Consider the following 18,501-nt stretch of genomic DNA (forward strand, 5'->3'; position numbering starts at 1 on the left):
CTAGCTCTGGGCAGAACTAGGAGGCAGAGACTGGTTTAAAAATGCACACTTCCAGCCTCCAGCCTAGACCTGCAGAATCAGATTTCCTGGGCAAGAAGTCCAGGAACATGCATTTTAAACAAGACCCTCATGGGATTCTGATCCAGGTGATCCATGAGCCACCCTTAGAGAAATATTTCCTTAAATACTGGGAGTCCCCTTCTTCTGACCACTCCCCAAGGTGCCTGGTCCAGCTTTCCTGCAGTGTCTCAATTGCTCACATGTCTCAACAGCATGAGATGAGTAAAATTACTGATTTTGTCATTAGAAGACTGAGGTCACTCAGTTAGTGCCCGGGGGAGCCAGTATCTGAAAACGGGACTCTCTGCCCTCAGAATCCAGGAGCCTAAACGGTGTCCCACACTGTCTCCCAACAGCTGCACCTAGAGTTTATAGATTCCTGGTGGGGTCTGTGTTGCCACCCGCCCCCCCACCCCCGAAGTATATGTAATGTTTTCATCTCTGCGTATTTTTTCTGGGTGGTGCTAGTGGTAAAGAATTCACCTGCCAATGCGGGAGACTTAAGAGACAAAGGTTCAATCCCTGGGTCGGGAAGACCCCCTGGAGAAGGGCATGACAACCCACTCCAGTATTCTTGCTTGGAGAATCCCATGGACAGAGCAGCTTGGCAGGCTACAGCCCACAGGGTCGCAAAGAGTCAGACACGACTGAAGCGACTTAGCATGCACGTATCTTTCATTAAACTGTCAAAGGGGGATCGTGATATGAAAAAGGTCAAGGAGCTCAGACTGCTCCATGCTGGCTGTGTACCTGGGGAAACTGAGGCTCTGAGAGGGAGAAACCAGCCCTCCCAGCAGCCAGCACTGTGCTAGATGGGGGCCAGCATTGACCAGAGGCTGGGCACTATCCCTCGTGTGTACCTGTCAGGGAGCTTTCTTCATGTTCCCCACTCTCTGTCCTCATATGGCAGCAGCCACCCAGTTCTGACCCTTCTACAGTCACAGCCAGGATTCAGACTCAGAACTGCAGGGCTCCAAAGGGGCACAGAGAATTTCAGATGGTTAAATACAAGAGTAATACTTGCATCTAAACAGGAGACTTGATGGTGTCAGGCCATCTCTTCATTTTTTTCAGGGCAGGGGGCAGAGTCATAGTAACGAGGAGGATGGGGTCCACAGCCTGACTGCCTGGATTTCAATCCCAGCCCTCCCACTTGCTAGCTGACTATCTTGGGCACCAAGATGGTCAGTTTCTTCATCTGTTAAATAGCAAAGCCTACTTCATAGGGCCGCTTGCAGATTCCATGCGATGCAGGTCCAGTGTCCAGCACATTGCCTGACCCACACAGAGTGCTCAATAAATGAGTGATACTATTATTGCAGCTGTTGAGTCAGAGTGTGGTGAAGGTAATGAGGAGGGGGGCAGGGAGCATCATGAAGGACCTGGAATATCCTATCAAGGGGTTTTGTTTTCAGAGATGACAGAGATAATTGTGTGTGCTCAGTTGTTTCAGTCGTGTCCGACTCCTTGTGACCCCAAGGACTGCAGTCCGCCAGGTTCTTCCTAGCAAGAATTCCCTAGTAAGAATACTGGCGTGGGTTGCCATGCCGTCCTCCAGGGGATGTTCCCAACCCAGAGGTCCAACCTGCATCTCCACCACTGAGCCGCCAGGGAAGCCCAAAGGGCGATGGGGGCTTTTAAATAGGGAGCGACACCAGCAGAAACACAAAGATGTTTTAAACCTGGTGGGTGGTGGCACCACTAACCAGTCAGGAGGATCGCAGGCTCCCTGCACTCTGGTGAGCTCTCCCACCCTGCTCTCCATACACCATCCTACTTCAGGCCTCTTCAGGTACTGTACCCTCTGCCTGAAATGCTTCCACCCACACAGCAAAGCAGTTCCCTCCCTCACTACCAAACGTAGTTTTTCTTTGGTTTATCTGTTTATCCAGGGATTTTCCCATCAGAATGTCAGCAACATGAGTGCAGAGGCTTGCTCACTGCTGTGTCTTCAGTGCCCAGCTCATGGCCTGGCACACAGTAGGTACTCAATGAACTTTCGTTGCGTGAATGCTGAGGGGGAGGTTCGGCAGCAGGTGAAGTTTATTTCATCCATCTCCCACCCCCAATCCTGGAATCTGGGCCTCCCCCATCACCCCCAGGTCTTGATGCATCATAAGAATCCCTGTATAGGTGATTATTAGATTACAGAAATTTCAGATCCCTCTTAACTCATAGTTCAGGAAAAATAAGCGCAGGTGGCCATTGTTCATCCTCAGTCAGTCTGCCGCTTTCTTGGGCTGCCCTGAGGCCCTCCCTTCTCAGTGCTCCCCTGGCCTTTAAATTCTAAGTGGGAAGGGTCATTCCCACTAGCCAGGGGTGGGTCCTCCTGGCCGGTAACCTTCAAGACTAGAAGGAGCTGCTTTTTAACAACCATCATGGGACACAGACTGTCTAGGGTCACATCCAGCTTCCCCTACTCTGGCTGTGTGTCTTTGGACAAGCTGCCCGACTTCTCTGAACTTGTTTCCTCCCCGAGGATTAAGTGAACTCATTTAAGTAAAAAATCAGGCATGAAGGAGGTACTACTTCTATACCTTTACTAGCTACGATTTGTGGCTAGGGAAAGGAAGGGAGCTGGGGAGGAAGAGGTGGGGTTCAGGAAGGGGTTCAGCCAGGGGGCAGGGGGTTCAAAGAGAACGAGGAGTTGGGGGCCTTTTCAGGAGACCAGGGCTCCAGGGAGAGATAGCTGTAAGGATAAAGGAAGTGGAATTTCAGCGCAGCACACTGCAGTGCCGGAAAGATGGCAGGCTCCGCAGGCCGTAGGGGGATGCAAACTTCCTCCCATTCTTGTTTCCTGCAGGTGACAGGAACAGCCCCCCGCCCCTTAGCTCAAGGACTGAATGACTGGGAGACGAGATCTGACCGGCAGCTTCTGTGTCTCTTTAATATCCTCCAGGCCCATCCAACCCTCCCCTCCCCCTCCCCCACTCCCACTCCCGCCGCCTGCAATGGGGCGGGGCGGGGGGGAGGCGCGGGAGCACCCTCCCCCAGCCCGAGGACTAAGGCACCAGGTGGCTGCAGCAGGCCGGCCCAGACACAGAGCCACACACACAGATGGACACACGGACTGCGGACGCAGACAAGCCAGGCGGGCAAAGGGGCAGGGGCAGGGATCAGGCCGCCGCGGCGCTCGCTCCCGCGGGCGCTGGGCCCCTCCTGAAGGCCGTGAGAGGCCCGGACGATCCCAGAAGGGGGACCAGACGAGGGGCGCCGCGGCGGGGGCGGGATCCTCACTTGCTGCCTTTGCGGGACAGACACCGCGGGAGGCAGGAGAAAGTCTGCTTGACGCGCGCCAGCAGCGGCAGCGGCCGGTGGGCCTCCCGGGGCGTGCGCGGCACCAGGCGCTGCAGGGTCCCCTCCGAGGCCGTGGAGTTGGGCGCCGGGGAAGCGGCCGCGCTCGCCGAGCCCTGCCGGCAGCGCTTGCACAGCGGCAGCAGCGCGCGCACCTCCTCCTCGTCGCGGAAAGGGCTCTCGCCGTAGCGCTCCTCCAGTTGCCGGCGAAGCTGGGGCGGGAAGAGGGGCGGGGTCGGTGCCCTGCCCCGGGTCCCCTCTCCATCCTCAGGGCTTCTGCTCCCCTCCCCTTCCTGAGCATCCTCTTAGCTTCCCTTGGGGTCTCCATCCCCCTCCCGGAGCCCCCTCCCTCTCCCTGAGTCCCCTCGTTCCCCTTTGACACTCCAACTTCCAGACCTACCGAAGTGACCCCCCACCCCACCTGCACAGTGCGACCACACTAAGCCCTCCCCAGCCTGCACAACAACCAGCCAAGCCCTCTTCCTCACCTCTTTCCTAATACAGCCTTGCAGACAAGTCTCTCAACCAGCCTGGCTTCCTACACTGGCTGCTTCTCTCTCACTTTCTCATCTCTTGTTCCAGGGAGGTGGGAGGGTGGGCTCAGTCCCTGACATCTCCACGTGCCATCTGCCCAGTGGGCACAGGAGAAGGAATTGCTTTGGCCTCCTCAAGGACCCAGGGGTGGAGTAGGGACTGGACAGTTCTCCCCAAAGGAGCCAGAGGCTCAAATGCCTTCAGGTTTCAGGCAGGCAGAGTGGGCATTGCTGGCACTTGGCCAAATTAAAGGGTCCATAATCTGGCCCATGGGTATACACATCCTAAGTTAAAAAGAAGAAAACTTCTGGCTGTCCAAACACCTAGGAGCTAAGTTAGCTCAAGAGCCACAAGTTCAAGACCTCAGAAAAATCTTCTGCCAGGTCTGAAGCACAGGCAAATTCTTTCCAATCAGTGCTCAGCTCAAGTAAGAAGTTTCGCACCCCTGCCCCAGCCCCTGCCCCTGTTATTGCTTAGTTGCTCAGTCGTGTCCAACTCTTTGCAACCCCATGTGTAGCCCACCAGGCTCCTCTGTCCATGGGGTTTCCCAGTCAAGAATACTGGAATGGGTTGCCATATCCTCCTCCAGGATTTATTCCCAGCCCAGGGATTGAACCTGTGTCCCCTGTATTGGCGGATTCTTTACCACTGAGCCGCAGCCCCTACCTTCCGGGAACTGCCCCAGCCAAACTCCTCAAGCTGCTGCCTAAAGCCTGGGTTGGGGTTGGCAATGGGCCGGGTGGCCTTGATGGCTTCAAGCACGTCCCTCCAGCTTAGCCCCGTCACAGTCATCACATACGCCGTCACGATGGTGGTGCTTCGGGAGATGCCTGCAAAACTGGGACACCACACCCCCAAGACTTCAGGTTAGGCCCAGTCTCCTCTGTGTCCTCCCAGACCAAATCCACACTCAGCTCTCCTACTTTGCCTCCCGAGCTCCAACTACAAGGAACCTACCAAAACCTGTCTTCTCACATCCAAGCTTTGCCTTTGCTGTACCCTCTGCCTGGCATTCACCCACAACAAAGGCCTGAGTGAAACATCACTTTACTCAATCATTCAACACATGTTTTGTGATCATCTGGGATTTTTCAGGTACTGGGGATATAGTTAGGAATAAAACAGACATGGTCTCTGCCAGCCTGGGGCTTATAAGATGGTTGGGAGAGACAAGACACTAACCAGGGAGACAATTTTAGGTGGTGATAACTGCTTTAAAGATGGATCCAGGGGCTAGGAGATGGTATAGGAAGAGGTACTCATCTAGTGGATGGGATGTGGAGGATTAGGGAATGGGTTCCTAAAGAAGTGACAACAAGCTGAATCCTGAAAGATGGGTAAGGATTGTTAAGAATATTCCAGCAGTGTACAAAGACCATGTGATTGGGATCCAGATGGACTTGAAGAATGGAGAGATGACCAGTGAAGCTGAAGGAAGGCAAGGAGTGAGGTGGAAAGACAGGCTAGAGGAGGTGTCCCTATGGCTAGGGCTCAGGCAGAGCTTCCCTGAAGCAAGCATGGTGAGAAGTCATGGGATGAATGACATCAACAGGGCCAGGGGGTCCTGGGAAAACTCAAAGGTCCCATCTAACAGCCTGGGGCTCCTCACTGCCCTATACTATAGCCTCCAAGGCTGGAGGAGAAGAGAAGGAGCCAGAACTACTGGAGGATGCTGAACTACCTGCAGGACTTCACCTATCCCTCCCAATAGCCCATCAGGTCAACTGTCTGTCCCCGATTTTACAGATGAGAAAACTGAGTCTCAGGGAGAAACAGGTATCTGGCCACAGCTGGGGACTGTCAGATGAATGGTGGACTGGCAGGCATGGTGACAGGCTGCAGAAGACCCATCACAGGCTGCACTCCCTGCAGGATGAGGGTGTGTTCAGGATGGAGGACACTCACTTCCCCTCCCCCCACACCCCTCCTAACTCACCAGTGTACAAGGCAGTTTCCCCCATTGAGGCGGCAACAGTGAATGAAGTTGATACATTCCTTGAAGTGCTTTTTGCTAGAGAAGAAAGCAAGAAGGTACTGAGTGCTGGGGGCGGGCACAGGTCTCCAAGAAGCTGTCCCCACCCCCCACTTCTGGGATGGCAGGAGACAGACAAAGAGCCCTGGGTCCTCAAGTCAGCTGGCACGTGGGGTGACTAGGGGCCAATGCGGCAGTACAGGTGGAGAAGTGTGTGTGCAATAATGGTGGCATTTCAGGTGGGGAGAGAGGCCTTGGATGAAATCCCACCACAGAGACAGGAGCACCTCCTCAACGGGTCCTGTGGATCCTATTTTCACGGAGGATTCATCTAGATCTTTCAAGGAAATGGGCAGGAGGAGTCCCACCCCTCTGGGGTCTACAATCAGAGCACCTGGGGACAATAACAGTCAGCAGTGGGGTTGGGAGCAAGATTCCCAAGGGGCAGGAGTGTCTGTCTGGGTCCCCCGCAGACTGGGGGCCCCTACTACTAATAACACAAACAGTCTTGCTTTCTGAGCCCCCATTACATTCCGGGCCCTGTCTTAGAGCCTCAGCCTGTACCATCTGATCCTTGAAAGTCTCCTTGATGATGACAGACCTCCACCCCCCACACACCCATTTTCTCTCTCAGAGAGGGGAAGTGATTTGTCCAAGGTCACACAGCAAGTAAATGGCAAAGCCTGGCCTGAACCCAGATTCCTAACTCCAAGGCCAGGAACAGGCTGAGCCTGACCCTTTCAAACCCACGGGGGCATCTGAGCCTGAGGGACAGGGTGCTTTCTCCATTCATAGCTGAGGACACTGAGCTCTTCTGGGAGGTTAAGGCTTGGCCAGCGGCATAGGCAAGGACGTGGCTGAGAGTCAAAGCAGTCAGGGAGACCGCTTGTGCTGGGGTCCCCAGGACAGCTCTGGGGCCTGAGTCTTCTCTGTCTTCTCTCAGGCCACCTCTCACCCTCCCTCCTCCCACCACAGGAGGCAGCTGTCCAGACCGTCCAGAGGAACTTACATGGGTACCTCAGGGGCGTCGGCCACTGAGATGCGAAGGTAGGTTATGTCCTGCAAGTACAAAACACACGTGGGCAGTGGGCAGCCCTTGCCTGCACCCCCTGACCCCAGCCTGGGCCTCCCAAGCACCTCGGGACCCTGGGCCAGTTTCTGCCTCTCTCTGGGCCACTGTTGTTGTCTCTACCCAGAGGATAGACACCTTCTCTGAAAGCCTCTCAGGTCTGACCACCTATGGTTCCAGAACCTTCTGAGAAGATAGTATCCTAACCCCATGGGTGGCTTGGGCACCTGCCAAAAAAAGGCCCAGGGACCTTTTATTTAACAGCTAGGAAAGGGTCACTTAAAGTGACTCCCCTCCATGTGAGGATTACAAAATTATACAGTAAAAAGGGCAGAGTAGATTTTATTTTCTTGAAAAGAAACAAAAACTATGAAGATAAGCTTTTAGTTCATGAACTGTGGTTATAAAACTCTGTGTATGCTAAGGTGCTTCAGTCGTGTCTGACTCTTTGTGACCCCATAGACTGGAGCCCACCAGGCTCCTCTGTCCATGGGATTCTCCAGGCAAGAATACTGGAGTGGTTTGCCATGCTCTCCTCCAGGGCATCTTCCCAACTCTGTACTAATTATTAAAATAATCAAGTATGAATTGCCAGTAATTTCTCCAACAAACGTGCTCTGACATCATGCCCAACCTTCACACAAGATCTTAAAGATGAGTTCTGCCCACATTCCAAGAGGCACTTTTCTCAAGGACCTCTCTTCGTCCTTTGATATTCAAATGGCTCTTTTCAAGGGCTTGGCCCACCTCCATCCAGTGACTAAGGGACCCCCTGGCCAGGTCCTCATCTGTTAGTAGCTTGTGTGAAATTCCAGCCTTTCTCTATAACGCGCCCTCCCCAAGGTCACTTGAGCCTGCATCTTTTGCAAGGTTTGCAATTTCAGTTTGCAACACAATCGGCCTTGAACTTCTTGGGCATTATCAAACCCTGACTGGTAAATTCTCTGATGGATGGAGAGGGAGATGCTGATGACGAGAGGGGAGGGCTATGGGACCAAGGACTCATTTTGCTAGCTATCATTTCATTAGTAAATATAGTCATGCCTAGAGAGCATCCCCAGGCACTCTAGTGACTGCATTCTCAAATACTCCAAAACAAGCCTCTCCTGTAAAGCAAAAACAGACTCCACTGACCTGGAAATTTCTTCTTCAAATGACACTGAGAACCAAAGATTATCAGAGGTTGCTCTTAGAGACCATCAAATCTGACACAAGGGGAAACTTAGGCCCAGAGAGGGGGAGGACCCTGCCCAAGGTCACAGAGGAAATCTGTGACAGAAGCAGGGCTGGATCTCAGATCTCCAAAGCCCCTTTCTACCCACTGGTCCTTCCCTTCAGTGGGTGACCCAGACCCTAACAGATAAGAAGGAAGGGGCTCTGTTTATAGGTTGAGAACATGATTAACTTTGTTATTATATCAGCTATAATTTATTGAATACTTATTATGTGGCTCTCAATAGCCCAGTGGGGTAGGAACTGTTATAAAATTCCCCTTTTTCAGACACCTGACGTCTAGAGAGGTGAAGTCCTGGGCCCAAGGTTCCAGAGAGAACGTGGTCAAGATATGAATTCAGACCTCTGGACTCTAGCACATGTGGTCTGCATTTCCTCCTTTCCTACTTTAGGTCATAACCCTCACCCTGTCTTTTCCAGGACTTGATAATACCAGCACCAACCCTCCCAGTGGAGGCCATCTTCACCATCTCGCAGCTCCCTGGGGACAGACAGGGTGAGGGATCAGAGGCCCAGAAGGGTAAAATCATAGCCTCAGGTCACAAGTAAGATGCAGAGCCCAGAATCATCTATTCAGTTGGACAATGGCAAGCCCGTGTGAGGACCCAGCTCCTTAGCTAAGGAGCTAAGCTTCCTGGATGTGTGGCCTTAGGCAGGTTACTTTACCTCTCTGGTCCTCAGTTGCCAAAGAGGGAGCAAGGAGGCATGCTAATAGAAAACAGATCAGTTTTTAACCAAATGAGTTAGCTTGGCTCAGGAAGACCCATGTGCCAGAATAGGACCTGGCACCTAGTCGGTACTTGATAAATGGGTGCTGTGGGGGTGTAAAGCACCCCTCCCCCTCTATGCACACAGCCCTGGGGTGGGGGTAAGGCATACCTGCAACAGAGGCTGGGGTGACTCGTGGATGGAGATGATGTGTGTGATCTTATTCCGGCCTAGCTGATCTGTGTCTTTGGCATCTGAAAGAAACAGGATGTCTGAGCCAATCTGGCAGGTGTGATTTACATGTTCCCGACAGTCAAGTGAGGCAGGAGCTCACCACCCTGCTCTCCTCCTGGTCCCTCCCTCTCCATCTTTGCCCACCCTCCGCTAGCGCCCTGCTCCCTCGCCACCTCTTGCCCCCAGCATGACAGGTCCCACCATACCCCTAGGCTTCAGTCTTACCACTGGGGTACCCACAGGTAACAGTCCAGCACCCCCTCAGCTTTGCCCCGCCCTGTTCTTCCCATGGCAAACACTCCTTCCTGGCATATTCTTGACCAGGCAATTCTACTTTTAGGAATCTTGACTACAGAAGAATGAACTCACACGGAAAACTGTGTGGGAGAAGACCATGTTCTCTCCTTATGACCGTGAACACATCAGAAATAGTTAAAAATGGGAACAACCCAAAAAGGGACTGGATAAATAATGGTATATTCATACTTGAATACTCTGCAGCCACTAAAAGGATCTCTACGTGCTGATGTGCAAGGAAGTCCACAATATATTATTAAATGCGAAACACAGGCTACAGAATAGCATGCAGAATAGACTTCCATTTTTTGTTGTAAATAGTGTATCTGTATCTATAAAGTTAAATGAAACATGACCCAGGGAGATGCCCACCACAGCTCTCAGTGACCATCATAGGGGCTGGATTCCCAGTGTATGAAGCTCTTTTATCAGCAAAGTAAATAACACTCTATCTCCACTCCATGCCCACTTCATCATCCACCACATTGGCTGTTTATTATGTGCACCCTTGGCTGGGCATGGCACTATGGGGTCAACTTCATGACCCCTGCCCTCATGGGCCTACACACTTTAAAAGGATTCAGATCTTACTTACCAAACATTCAGAAGTCGATGTGGTGTGAGCTGCTGAGGAAGTTCCCAGGGAGGAAGGGACTAGGGTTTAGGAGAGAGGGAGCCCCTAAGCCCAGGGAGGACAGGATGGGGGAGAAAGCTCTGCTCCAGGCAGATGTCCCTCCCTCCCCGAAGCTTTCTCTGGCTCCACCGATGGAAGTGACTTCTCCTGCCTCGGGTCTCCCAAGCTCCAGACCAGCCTGTGCCTTAGCACAGGTCTGGGACAGGCAGAGTGCCGTGGCCTTGGGACAGAGCGGGCAGTGCTCACCAGTGAAGTTTCTGAGGTAGAGTCCAGTCTCTAGAGACCTCTCCTCTGAGGAGGTTGTGCCAGGAAGTGTTCCCAGCTTCCCAGCTAGAAGCAACACCTCCAAACAGACCTCAACCCAGAACCTCAAGACCAGAAAAACCCTTAGAGGCGGGGGTAGGCCTGTGCTGAGGCAGACGCTGAGGCTCCCAGCAGGTGCAGGCTTGCCCGGTGTCCAGTGCTCTGAGCCCTTTGCACTGGGGCCGCTCCTCCACCCTCGTCCCCCTTAGACCTCATGAGTTCTTCCCTGCTCCCAGCCTGGCATCACTTCCCTGCCCCCAGCCCCATTCCTGAGCATGTCCAGGGTGCGTGGGCCAGAGCATGAATGGTGGACACAGGCCTGGGACAGGGAGCGTGCCAGGGCCTTGGGACAGAGTGGGCAGTGCTCACCAATGAAGTTTCCGAGGTAGAGTCCAGGAAGTACCTACAGGAGAGACAGGCAGAGGGTCAGCCAGCAGGGGTGCATGACAGGTCCCCTGAGACTCGGGAAGAGTGTCTGACCCTCAGGACTCAAGGAGCAGAGTCCTCTTTCTTATGGGCCGGGACTCACTCTCTGTGAGAGGGCTCTAGGGAGGGCGGCCGAGGCGGGCCAAGGGAGGCCAGCTTGGGTGGGGGGAGAGCAAAAAGGAGGGGCGCGCAAAGACCCAGGGAAAGAGAGTGGAGGAGCACACGGGAGGGGCGAATGGAGAGGTGGGCTTGGCAGGTAGCAGGTAGGTGATGGAGAATTCTGACAGGGGGCGGAGGGAAGGACGGGCAGGTGGGGGTGTTGTGCAGAGGCATGTGGGCGTGGGGGTCCGGGTGGGGAAGGATGGAGAAACAGCACTAGAGAGTCCAGGGGGACAGAGCCAAGGAAGACAGAGACACATGGAGACAGAGAAAGGGACTCAGGGTGAGATAGAGCCTAGGGTTGACAGAGCGCCACAGAAAGACACAGCAAGAAACACAGAGTCACAGAGACACGGAGAGACAGTCAGAGACAGAGATACAGCCAAAGAGAGACAGACATTGAAGTCTGCTCTCAGAGTCCCGGGGAGACGGAGAAATACACACACACAGACAGCCAGAGCCAGAAGGTCAGAGGCCGGCGCCCGGCCGGGGCTGGGGGCGGCCAGGGGCGGGCTGCGCCATCTCGGCCCCCTACCTTGGTCATACCATTCCCCATGATCCCGGGGACGGGGTTCCGGGAGCACCCCCAGCTCGCCACCCGCTGAACGCAAGGGTAACAGCTGCCCTGACGGCCCGGGCCCGGCGCCTGCAGCCTGGCGGGGATCGGGGGGCCCGGCGTCCGCAGCTTGGCCCAGCTCTGCCCAGCCGCCGCCGCCGCCGCCGCCCGCCGCCCCCCGGCCAGGGAGGGAAATGCTGGAGCCGCCGCCGCCGCCACAGGCTCCTCCTACCCCCTCGGTCATGTGGGCCGCCCCCCCTCACCCGTGGGTCGCGGCGGGGGGCTGGACAAAGCCCCAGTGTGCCGGGCCCGGGGCCCGCGGGACAACGACAGCTTGTTGGGGCGCGTGGGGCCTCCACCTCCGGAGGTGGGGGGTGGGGGCGTTCCCCCCGCCCTGGCACCGTCAGGCTCGGTGAGGGGAGGGCGGCGGATGGGGGCGGAGAGAGCCCCCCAGCCGCGGGGCCCAGAGACTCGGATCCCAGTTCCGGCTCGGCCCGGCCCTCCCTATGGGGCCCTGGGGTAAAACACCGGGCTTCTTCGGCCTCCTTGGTTTTCTGGTAGAAACGTGACGGGGGCTGGATTTGGATCGCTAGGGGTCCTCTGATCTTCAGATTCTGTGTGAGGCGAGAAAAGTGGGTAATTCCTTCCCTTTGTACACCCTCCTGCCCTGCCCCATGCAGGCATCCTACCCGCCAGCCGTTCTCCTCCTAGTCTCCTGCAGCTGGTCTGTCTCCCATCCTCCACTCCATCCATTCACTGGTCCGTCTGTCCATTCATCCAGTCATCCTCCCGTCTCTTCCTCTCATACTCTGGCCTCTGAGGAGGGTATCATCTGGGTCAGCTTCCCTGGGGCCAGGCATAACTCTACTTAGGAGCTCCCATAAATCAGAGGTGCATGTGAGGTGAGTCCTTTGAAGTAAAGGAGACTGCGGGAGGATGTAGTTAGAGGCAGGAGTCTGGAAAGGTGGGTATGGAGACCAAGGTTCCAGGCCCTATTCATTCACCTATGACCTGTGCAGTGACCCTGGGCAAATCCCCCTGGGCTCCCAGCTACTGACTGTATGTCTCAGTGTGTTACTACTGGGACCAAAGCTGGAGAATGCAAAATAATTGAGAGCACACACCTCCTGGGGGACTGAAATAGTAGCCCCCAAACCAGCTCTGCTCCTCCAGCAGTCGCCTGCCCGTCTCCATCTACAGTAGTGGGTGACTGCAGGAGGAAGGTGGGGACAGAATCCACGGAACCTGCTTGAAATACAGTGACCGGAGGAAAATAAAAGTGTTTCTTTCTTCCTTAGATTCGCAGTGTACATAGAACTGCCTGTCTCAGCTGTGTGTCCAGGGTTCTCATAAAAACTAAATTATCCAACAGATACTTAGTACCCTCTATATGGTAGTGACACAGAGGTAGGTAAGGTGGTGGTGGTTCCTACCTTTTTGGCTAATGGCCTAGAACGGCATTGCCCAGTAGGAATACAATGCAAGCCACATGGGTTATCATAAATTCTCTAGTAGCCACATTAAAAATATAGAAAGAAGCAGGTTTTATTTGACCCAGGATAGCAAAAATATAATCATTTCAATGTGTAGTCAATAGTTAAACATTATTAATGACATATTTTACATTCTTTTAATTGTATTCCGTCTTCAAAATCCAGTGTATATTTTACACTTGGAGCACATCTCAGTTCAGATTAGCCACATGTCAAGTGCTTAATGCCATGTGTGGCTGGTAGCTCCATATTGGATATCCGGGCTAAGAAGGAAGGCAAACAAAACAAGCAAATAGACAAAAAGCATTTGCAAACAGTGGAAATGTGCTATGGAAGAAACAAAATGGGGGACAGGAAGAACTCTAAACAGGTGACATTTGAGATAAGATCTGATGTGTAAGAAGGACATGGGTGTTTAAAGAGTGGTTTCCAGCAGAAGGAACAGCACAAGCAAAGGCTCTTTGGTGGGAAAGCTTGGCCTTTGGCAAGAGTCAGTAGGACTGGAGGGGAGGAGGCCAGAGGGAGGTGGTAAGTATGAGGCTAAGGAGGAGAGAGAGAAAGAACATGTGTGGCTCTGATTGGGTGTTTATAGTTTCCTTCTCAGCATGATGGAAAGCCTGACAGTAAAATTTTAACCTGAGAGGCCATGTCATCTGATTTACATGGATCACCCTGGTCCCTAACTGGAGTGTAGATTAGAGAGTCAAAGAAGGGAGGTTTTCAGGAGAGATGGTGAGAGATATAGTACCTTGGGATAAGTAGGAGCTGAGAAGCTGGAAAGTGTTGAGGCAGTCAAAGCGCCAGTTGGAAAAGAATTTTCAGACACAGGGCATTTCAGAATGGAGTGAGTTTATTAAGAACAAACAGCAGGGTTTGCGACCGCCATTTCTTCTGCCTTCAGTCTCTGGATCTTTTGTAGAGCTTCCAACAGCGCTGTGTTGGGACAGAGCATACGGAGGTTCACAACCTCTGTGGTTTGTCGGAGCCACTACGGGGAGGGTCCAGGGAAGAATATACCATTTTCAGTGGAAAACAAGTGGAGGTTACTAGCTATGATGACTTTGCTCTTTGGGTTTGGATTTGCTGCACCTTTCTTTATAGTAAGACACCAACTGCTTAAAAAGTAATCCATGAGACAGATAGGAAGAGGAACATATTAAGAGGTGCAATCTATTAAAAGGATCAAACCCTTGAACTCAGCATCCTAGATATGTTTGTAAATAAACTTATGGCATAAATCCTTAACACCTCTTCTCTGAAATATGGAACATGATAATTGAACACTTGCTTACATTTTATTTGGGTAATATTACATTATTAGTTTCTTGATTAAATATGTATTTGATTTAGCTTGTTTAAAAAAAAAAAAAAAGAACAAACAGCAGAGATAAAGTGGGCACTTCGAGCTCATTTGGGGCAACCTCCTGACAGCCCAGGGAAAGTCGACAGTTTTCATGGGTTAATAGCCAATTTTTATAGTTTCAAGACAAAGAAAATTCCTGCTGGACAGTTGGTGTTAGGTGATTGGTTGGGGTGTAATAAGGTGTTTACTGGAGTGGGCATCTTTGCTTAACTGGGAGTCAGGAAGCTTGTTAGTGACTATCAGGGGGCTTTTGGCAACGGTTACAAAGGGGCTCAGTCAGCTTCGGAGGTGATCTTGATTCTGGACTCTGTTTCTGTGGCCTTGGGGCAGGACTCAACAGAAAGAAGGGGACAGATGCAGCACATGTTAGTATTTTGGCTGCATAGCTGACTTGCACATAGACTAGATATGGGGAACAGGAAGGAATTCTAGGATGACCCCCAGTTTTCCTGCCTTGAAAATCACTATCTGTGCCTGAGAAGTAAAAGCATGGCTATTTATCCATTCAATAAATATTATTTATTGGGCCCTAGGTTACACATGAAATATTGCGCCAAAGATGTATGATTTGAGTTTCCCAGAATATCCCACCACACGGATAGCTTAAAGAAATGCCTAAAAGGGGGCCTGAAGTCCAGTTCCTCTTCATGACCCTGGCCTTAACGGCTGTGTGAACCTGGGCAGGTGACCAAAAGCCCAGGGTCTGTTTTCTCATTCATATGGGATTAGTTACCGCATAGCCCTCTGTTCCTCTACTTGACTTTTTCAAAGCACATGTGGGAAAGAACTCTACCACATTAAAAAACCCTGGGAAAATGTAGTTGTTAGACTTAACACATTTAATATCTATGTACTGTTCAGCCTTTGAAAGTGTTAGTTGTTACAAAGCCTAATTTGCCTTAAATGAGTCACGAAGTGACAGTTTTCTAAAACCAATAATAATGTGAAAATGCTAAAATGCAGTTCTCACCTTGTTTTTCCTTGCTTAGAACCATTCGGTGGTTCACCATGGTAGGCAAATTAATGGACAAAAATGTCCATTCCTGAAAATTGGGAACATGTTATGTTATGAGGGAATTAAGGCCACAGATGGAATTGAATTTGCTATCAGCTGACTGTGAGATGGGGAGATTAGCTTGGATTGTTCGGGTGGGTCCAATGGAGCCACCTTGGATTCACATATAAGAATCCTTGTAAGTGAAAGAGAGAGGCAGGAGTATAAGAGTCAGAGGGGATGTGACGACAGTAGCAGAGGTCACAGTAGTATGATTTCTGGCTTCAAATATGGAAGGGGGCCGTGAGCCAAGGAAGACAGAACAAAGAAATAGATTCTCTCCTAGAGCTTCCAGAAGGAACTCAAGCCTGCCAACACCTTCATTTTAGCTTAGTGAGACCCATTTCAGACTTCTGACCTCAAGAATTATGTGCTAATACATTTGTATTGTTTTAAGTCACTCAGTTTATGGTAATTACAGCAGCAATAGGAACCTTATACACTCAATGTCCTTGGGAAAAAGTCCAACCTGCTTAGCACGGCACACAAAGCCTGTGTGATCAGCTTCTACCACTGTGACCTGGAGCAAATTTCTTAACTTCTACAGGCCTCAGATTTACTATCTATAAAACGAGGAGGGAAAAAGCCCCTCTAGGTCTGTAGCAAGATTAAAAGCAAGGACATATTTAAAGTATCTACTAGAGAGACTGCACACAGCACATCATCACCATTATTATCATCATTATTGTTATTATTATTATTATCACAGAACAATTGACAGGGTGTTAGGAGGCCTGGGTTCTACTGCCTTCACTAGGGCCCTGTTTCCACATCTGTGAAAAAGGAAACAAACAAAAACATCCAGGTTTGGCTGTCTCATCATTCGTCTTTTCACTCTTTTCTGGCCACTGATCTTCATTCACTTCCTCAAATGTGTTTCACTTTGTCTTCCAGTTTTGTACATGCTGTTTTCTCTTCCTGGAATGCCCTTCCCGTTCCCATTACCAGATGAACTCCTATTTACTCCTGAAAGTCTCTGCTGACTCCAGTTAGAGTTGGTTAGACCCCACCATTATGCGTTCCCAAAGTATCCTAAATGTCATCTCTCATAGTACTGATTTTCTGTTATTGCTATGGCTTGTTTTTCATTTAGAAAAAAACCTGAAAAACAAATTCAGGTAAGAATATTTTGACATATTTGCTTCAACTGGGTTATTAAAAAAAATTCCAAATAAACTTGACATAGTTGAAGTTTCTTCTTCTCTTTCCTCATCTTTAATTCTTTCCCCACAGGCAATACTGTCATGAATTGGGTGTGCATCTTTCCAGTCTGTGTTTTTAAACTTGTAATACCTATATACCTGTAGTATATAGAATATACTTTTGTATGTGTGTTTATATTTAACACAAATCAACCTTTAAAAATATTTATCCTTCTACAACTTTCTTTTATTGACCCAAAAATAGGTTTGGAGGATATTTTCATGTTGATATAGAGCTGGGTCATTAATTTTTATCACTATGTAGTATCTTATTATTAAAATATATCACATTTTATTCATCCATCACCATACTAGTGGACATGTAAATCATTTCTAATATTTTGCACTAATACAAAGAATGTTTTATATTATATGCAAAGAACATCTTTATACATACAAGTGTAAGAACTTGTATGTATACAAGTTAAGAGCCCTTACACAGGTGTAAGAACTTCTTTAGGGAAGGTTGTCACCTTGCACATTAGCTGCAAAATGAAAGGTAGTTCATAGGTCTTGCGGCTGTATTCAAAGAGCATATGTTCAGTAGTTGAATTGATGGGTTGTGAGGTGTGTGCCTTTTCAATTTATAAGATATTACCAAGTTGCCTTCCAAAGTGTGAATGTACCAGCAGCATATAAAGATTCCTGTTTCCCAACATGCTCACAAACATTTGGCATTGATAAATGTTTTAATATTTTTCTGGTTGGTGTAGTTAAAACCATATCTTATAATTATTTTTATGTATATATCTCAATTATTTATTAGTGATTTGAGTTTCTTCTACTGAAAGTCCCCAGTTGTGTATTTTATCCACTTTTCTTTTGCAGATTGTGGGAGAGAGTCCTTTTCTTAATAGTTTGCAAGAGTTCTTTGAATACTATCCCTTTGTTATACAGGTTGAAGATTTTTACTCCTAATCTGTAGCTTGTCTTTTAGTCCTGGTTTATAATGACTTGTGTTATATGGTGAAGAAAGCAATGGTAATCCACTCCAGTACTCTTGCCTGGAAAACCCCATGGACAGAGGGGCCTGGTAGGCTGCAGTCCATGGGGTCGCTAAGAGTTGGACACGACTGAGCAACTTCACTTTCACTTTTCACTTTCCTGCATTGGAGAAGGAAATGGCAACCCACTCCAGTGTTCTTGCCTGGAGAGTCCCAGGGACGAGGGAGCCTGGTGGGCTGCCATCTATGGGGTCGCACAGAGTGGGACACGACTGAAGTGACTTAGCAGCAACAGCAGTGTTATGTGGCAGTATAAATTTTGAGAAAGTCACAGATCAGTTTTTCCCTTATGAGTTGTGGTTTATTAAAAAAATCATACTCCACAGTTGATCTTTGAATAACATGAATTTGAACTGGGCATGTCCACTTATTTGCAGATATTTTTCAATAAAAGCATAATACAGTACTATACAATCAGAGATTGGTTGAATCCAAGGTTGTAGAACTGTCTACGAGAAGGGCCAAGTGTCATGTTATAGGCAGTTTTTCAACTGCTTAGGGGTTGGTGCCCCTAACTTTGCATCATTCAAGGGTCAATTGTAGTCTGAAATATTTGCTTGCCATATTTATTCTTTAATCTACTTGAATTAGGCATCAATTTTTTACTCTTATGGAAAGCCAGTTTCTCAGTGCTGTTTATTGAGTTCTCCACCCTTTCCCTACGGATTTATGATTTCACCTCTATCGTACATCAGTACAGAAAAACTCATGTCTATTTCTAGGATCCCTATTGTATTCCATTAATATTTGCCTCTTTGTACCATATGTGACTTGATAAGCAGAGAAATATCTCCCTTCCCCAACACATAAACTTTGTTGTTTGGGTTTGACAATCGTTCTCAAAAATTCTTGATTAGATTTGGGAAAATACATGTCTTTATGATATTGAGTTTTCCCATCCATGGG

General features: G+C 49.9%; 1 protein-coding gene across 3 annotated transcripts; it reads right to left on the reverse strand.

Annotated features, from left to right (window-relative positions):
• Positions 1 to 2,578: 2,578 nt before the first annotated feature.
• Positions 2,579 to 12,082, reverse strand: DUSP15 (dual specificity phosphatase 15). 3 transcript variants are annotated; one of them, XM_020916017.2, is made up of 8 exons: positions 11,459 to 12,082; positions 10,708 to 10,741; positions 9,997 to 10,055; positions 9,042 to 9,124; positions 6,870 to 6,919; positions 5,825 to 5,899; positions 4,555 to 4,726; positions 2,579 to 3,566 (listed from the first exon to the last, which is right to left on the reverse strand). In XM_020916017.2, the coding sequence occupies exons 3-8, from the start codon at positions 10,001 to 10,003 to the stop codon at positions 3,294 to 3,296; spliced, it is 660 nt and encodes a 219-aa protein (XP_020771676.1). In that variant the 5' UTR covers positions 10,004 to 10,055; positions 10,708 to 10,741; positions 11,459 to 12,082; the 3' UTR covers positions 2,579 to 3,293. The 3 variants fall into 3 exon arrangements, with proteins under 3 accessions (XP_020771676.1, XP_020771674.1, XP_020771679.1); XM_020916015.2 differs by lacking the exon at positions 9,997 to 10,055 and having other exon boundaries at positions 11,459 to 12,081; XM_020916020.2 differs by lacking the exons at positions 9,997 to 10,055; positions 10,708 to 10,741; positions 11,459 to 12,082 and adding an exon at positions 9,330 to 9,428.
• Between the last annotated feature and the right edge of the window lie 6,419 nt (positions 12,083 to 18,501).

Source organism: Odocoileus virginianus, chromosome 9 (genome assembly GCF_023699985.2).
Source record: "Odocoileus virginianus isolate 20LAN1187 ecotype Illinois chromosome 9, Ovbor_1.2, whole genome shotgun sequence".
NCBI classification, from domain to species: domain Eukaryota; kingdom Metazoa; phylum Chordata; class Mammalia; order Artiodactyla; family Cervidae; genus Odocoileus; species Odocoileus virginianus.

Bases quoted from the DNA above. Each gene is read 5' to 3' on its own strand.
- DUSP15 (XM_020916015.2), bottom strand. From the start codon at position 11,479: ATGGGGAATGGTATGACCAAG. The intron at 10,742-11,458 runs GTAGGGGGCCGA...TCTCTCCTGTAG, and splicing joins TGGGGAATGGTATGACCAAG to GTACTTCCTGGACTCTACCT. The intron at 5,900-6,869 runs GTAAGTTCCTCT...TTTCTTCTCTAG, and splicing joins GACGCCCCTGAGGTACCCAT to CAAAAAGCACTTCAAGGAAT.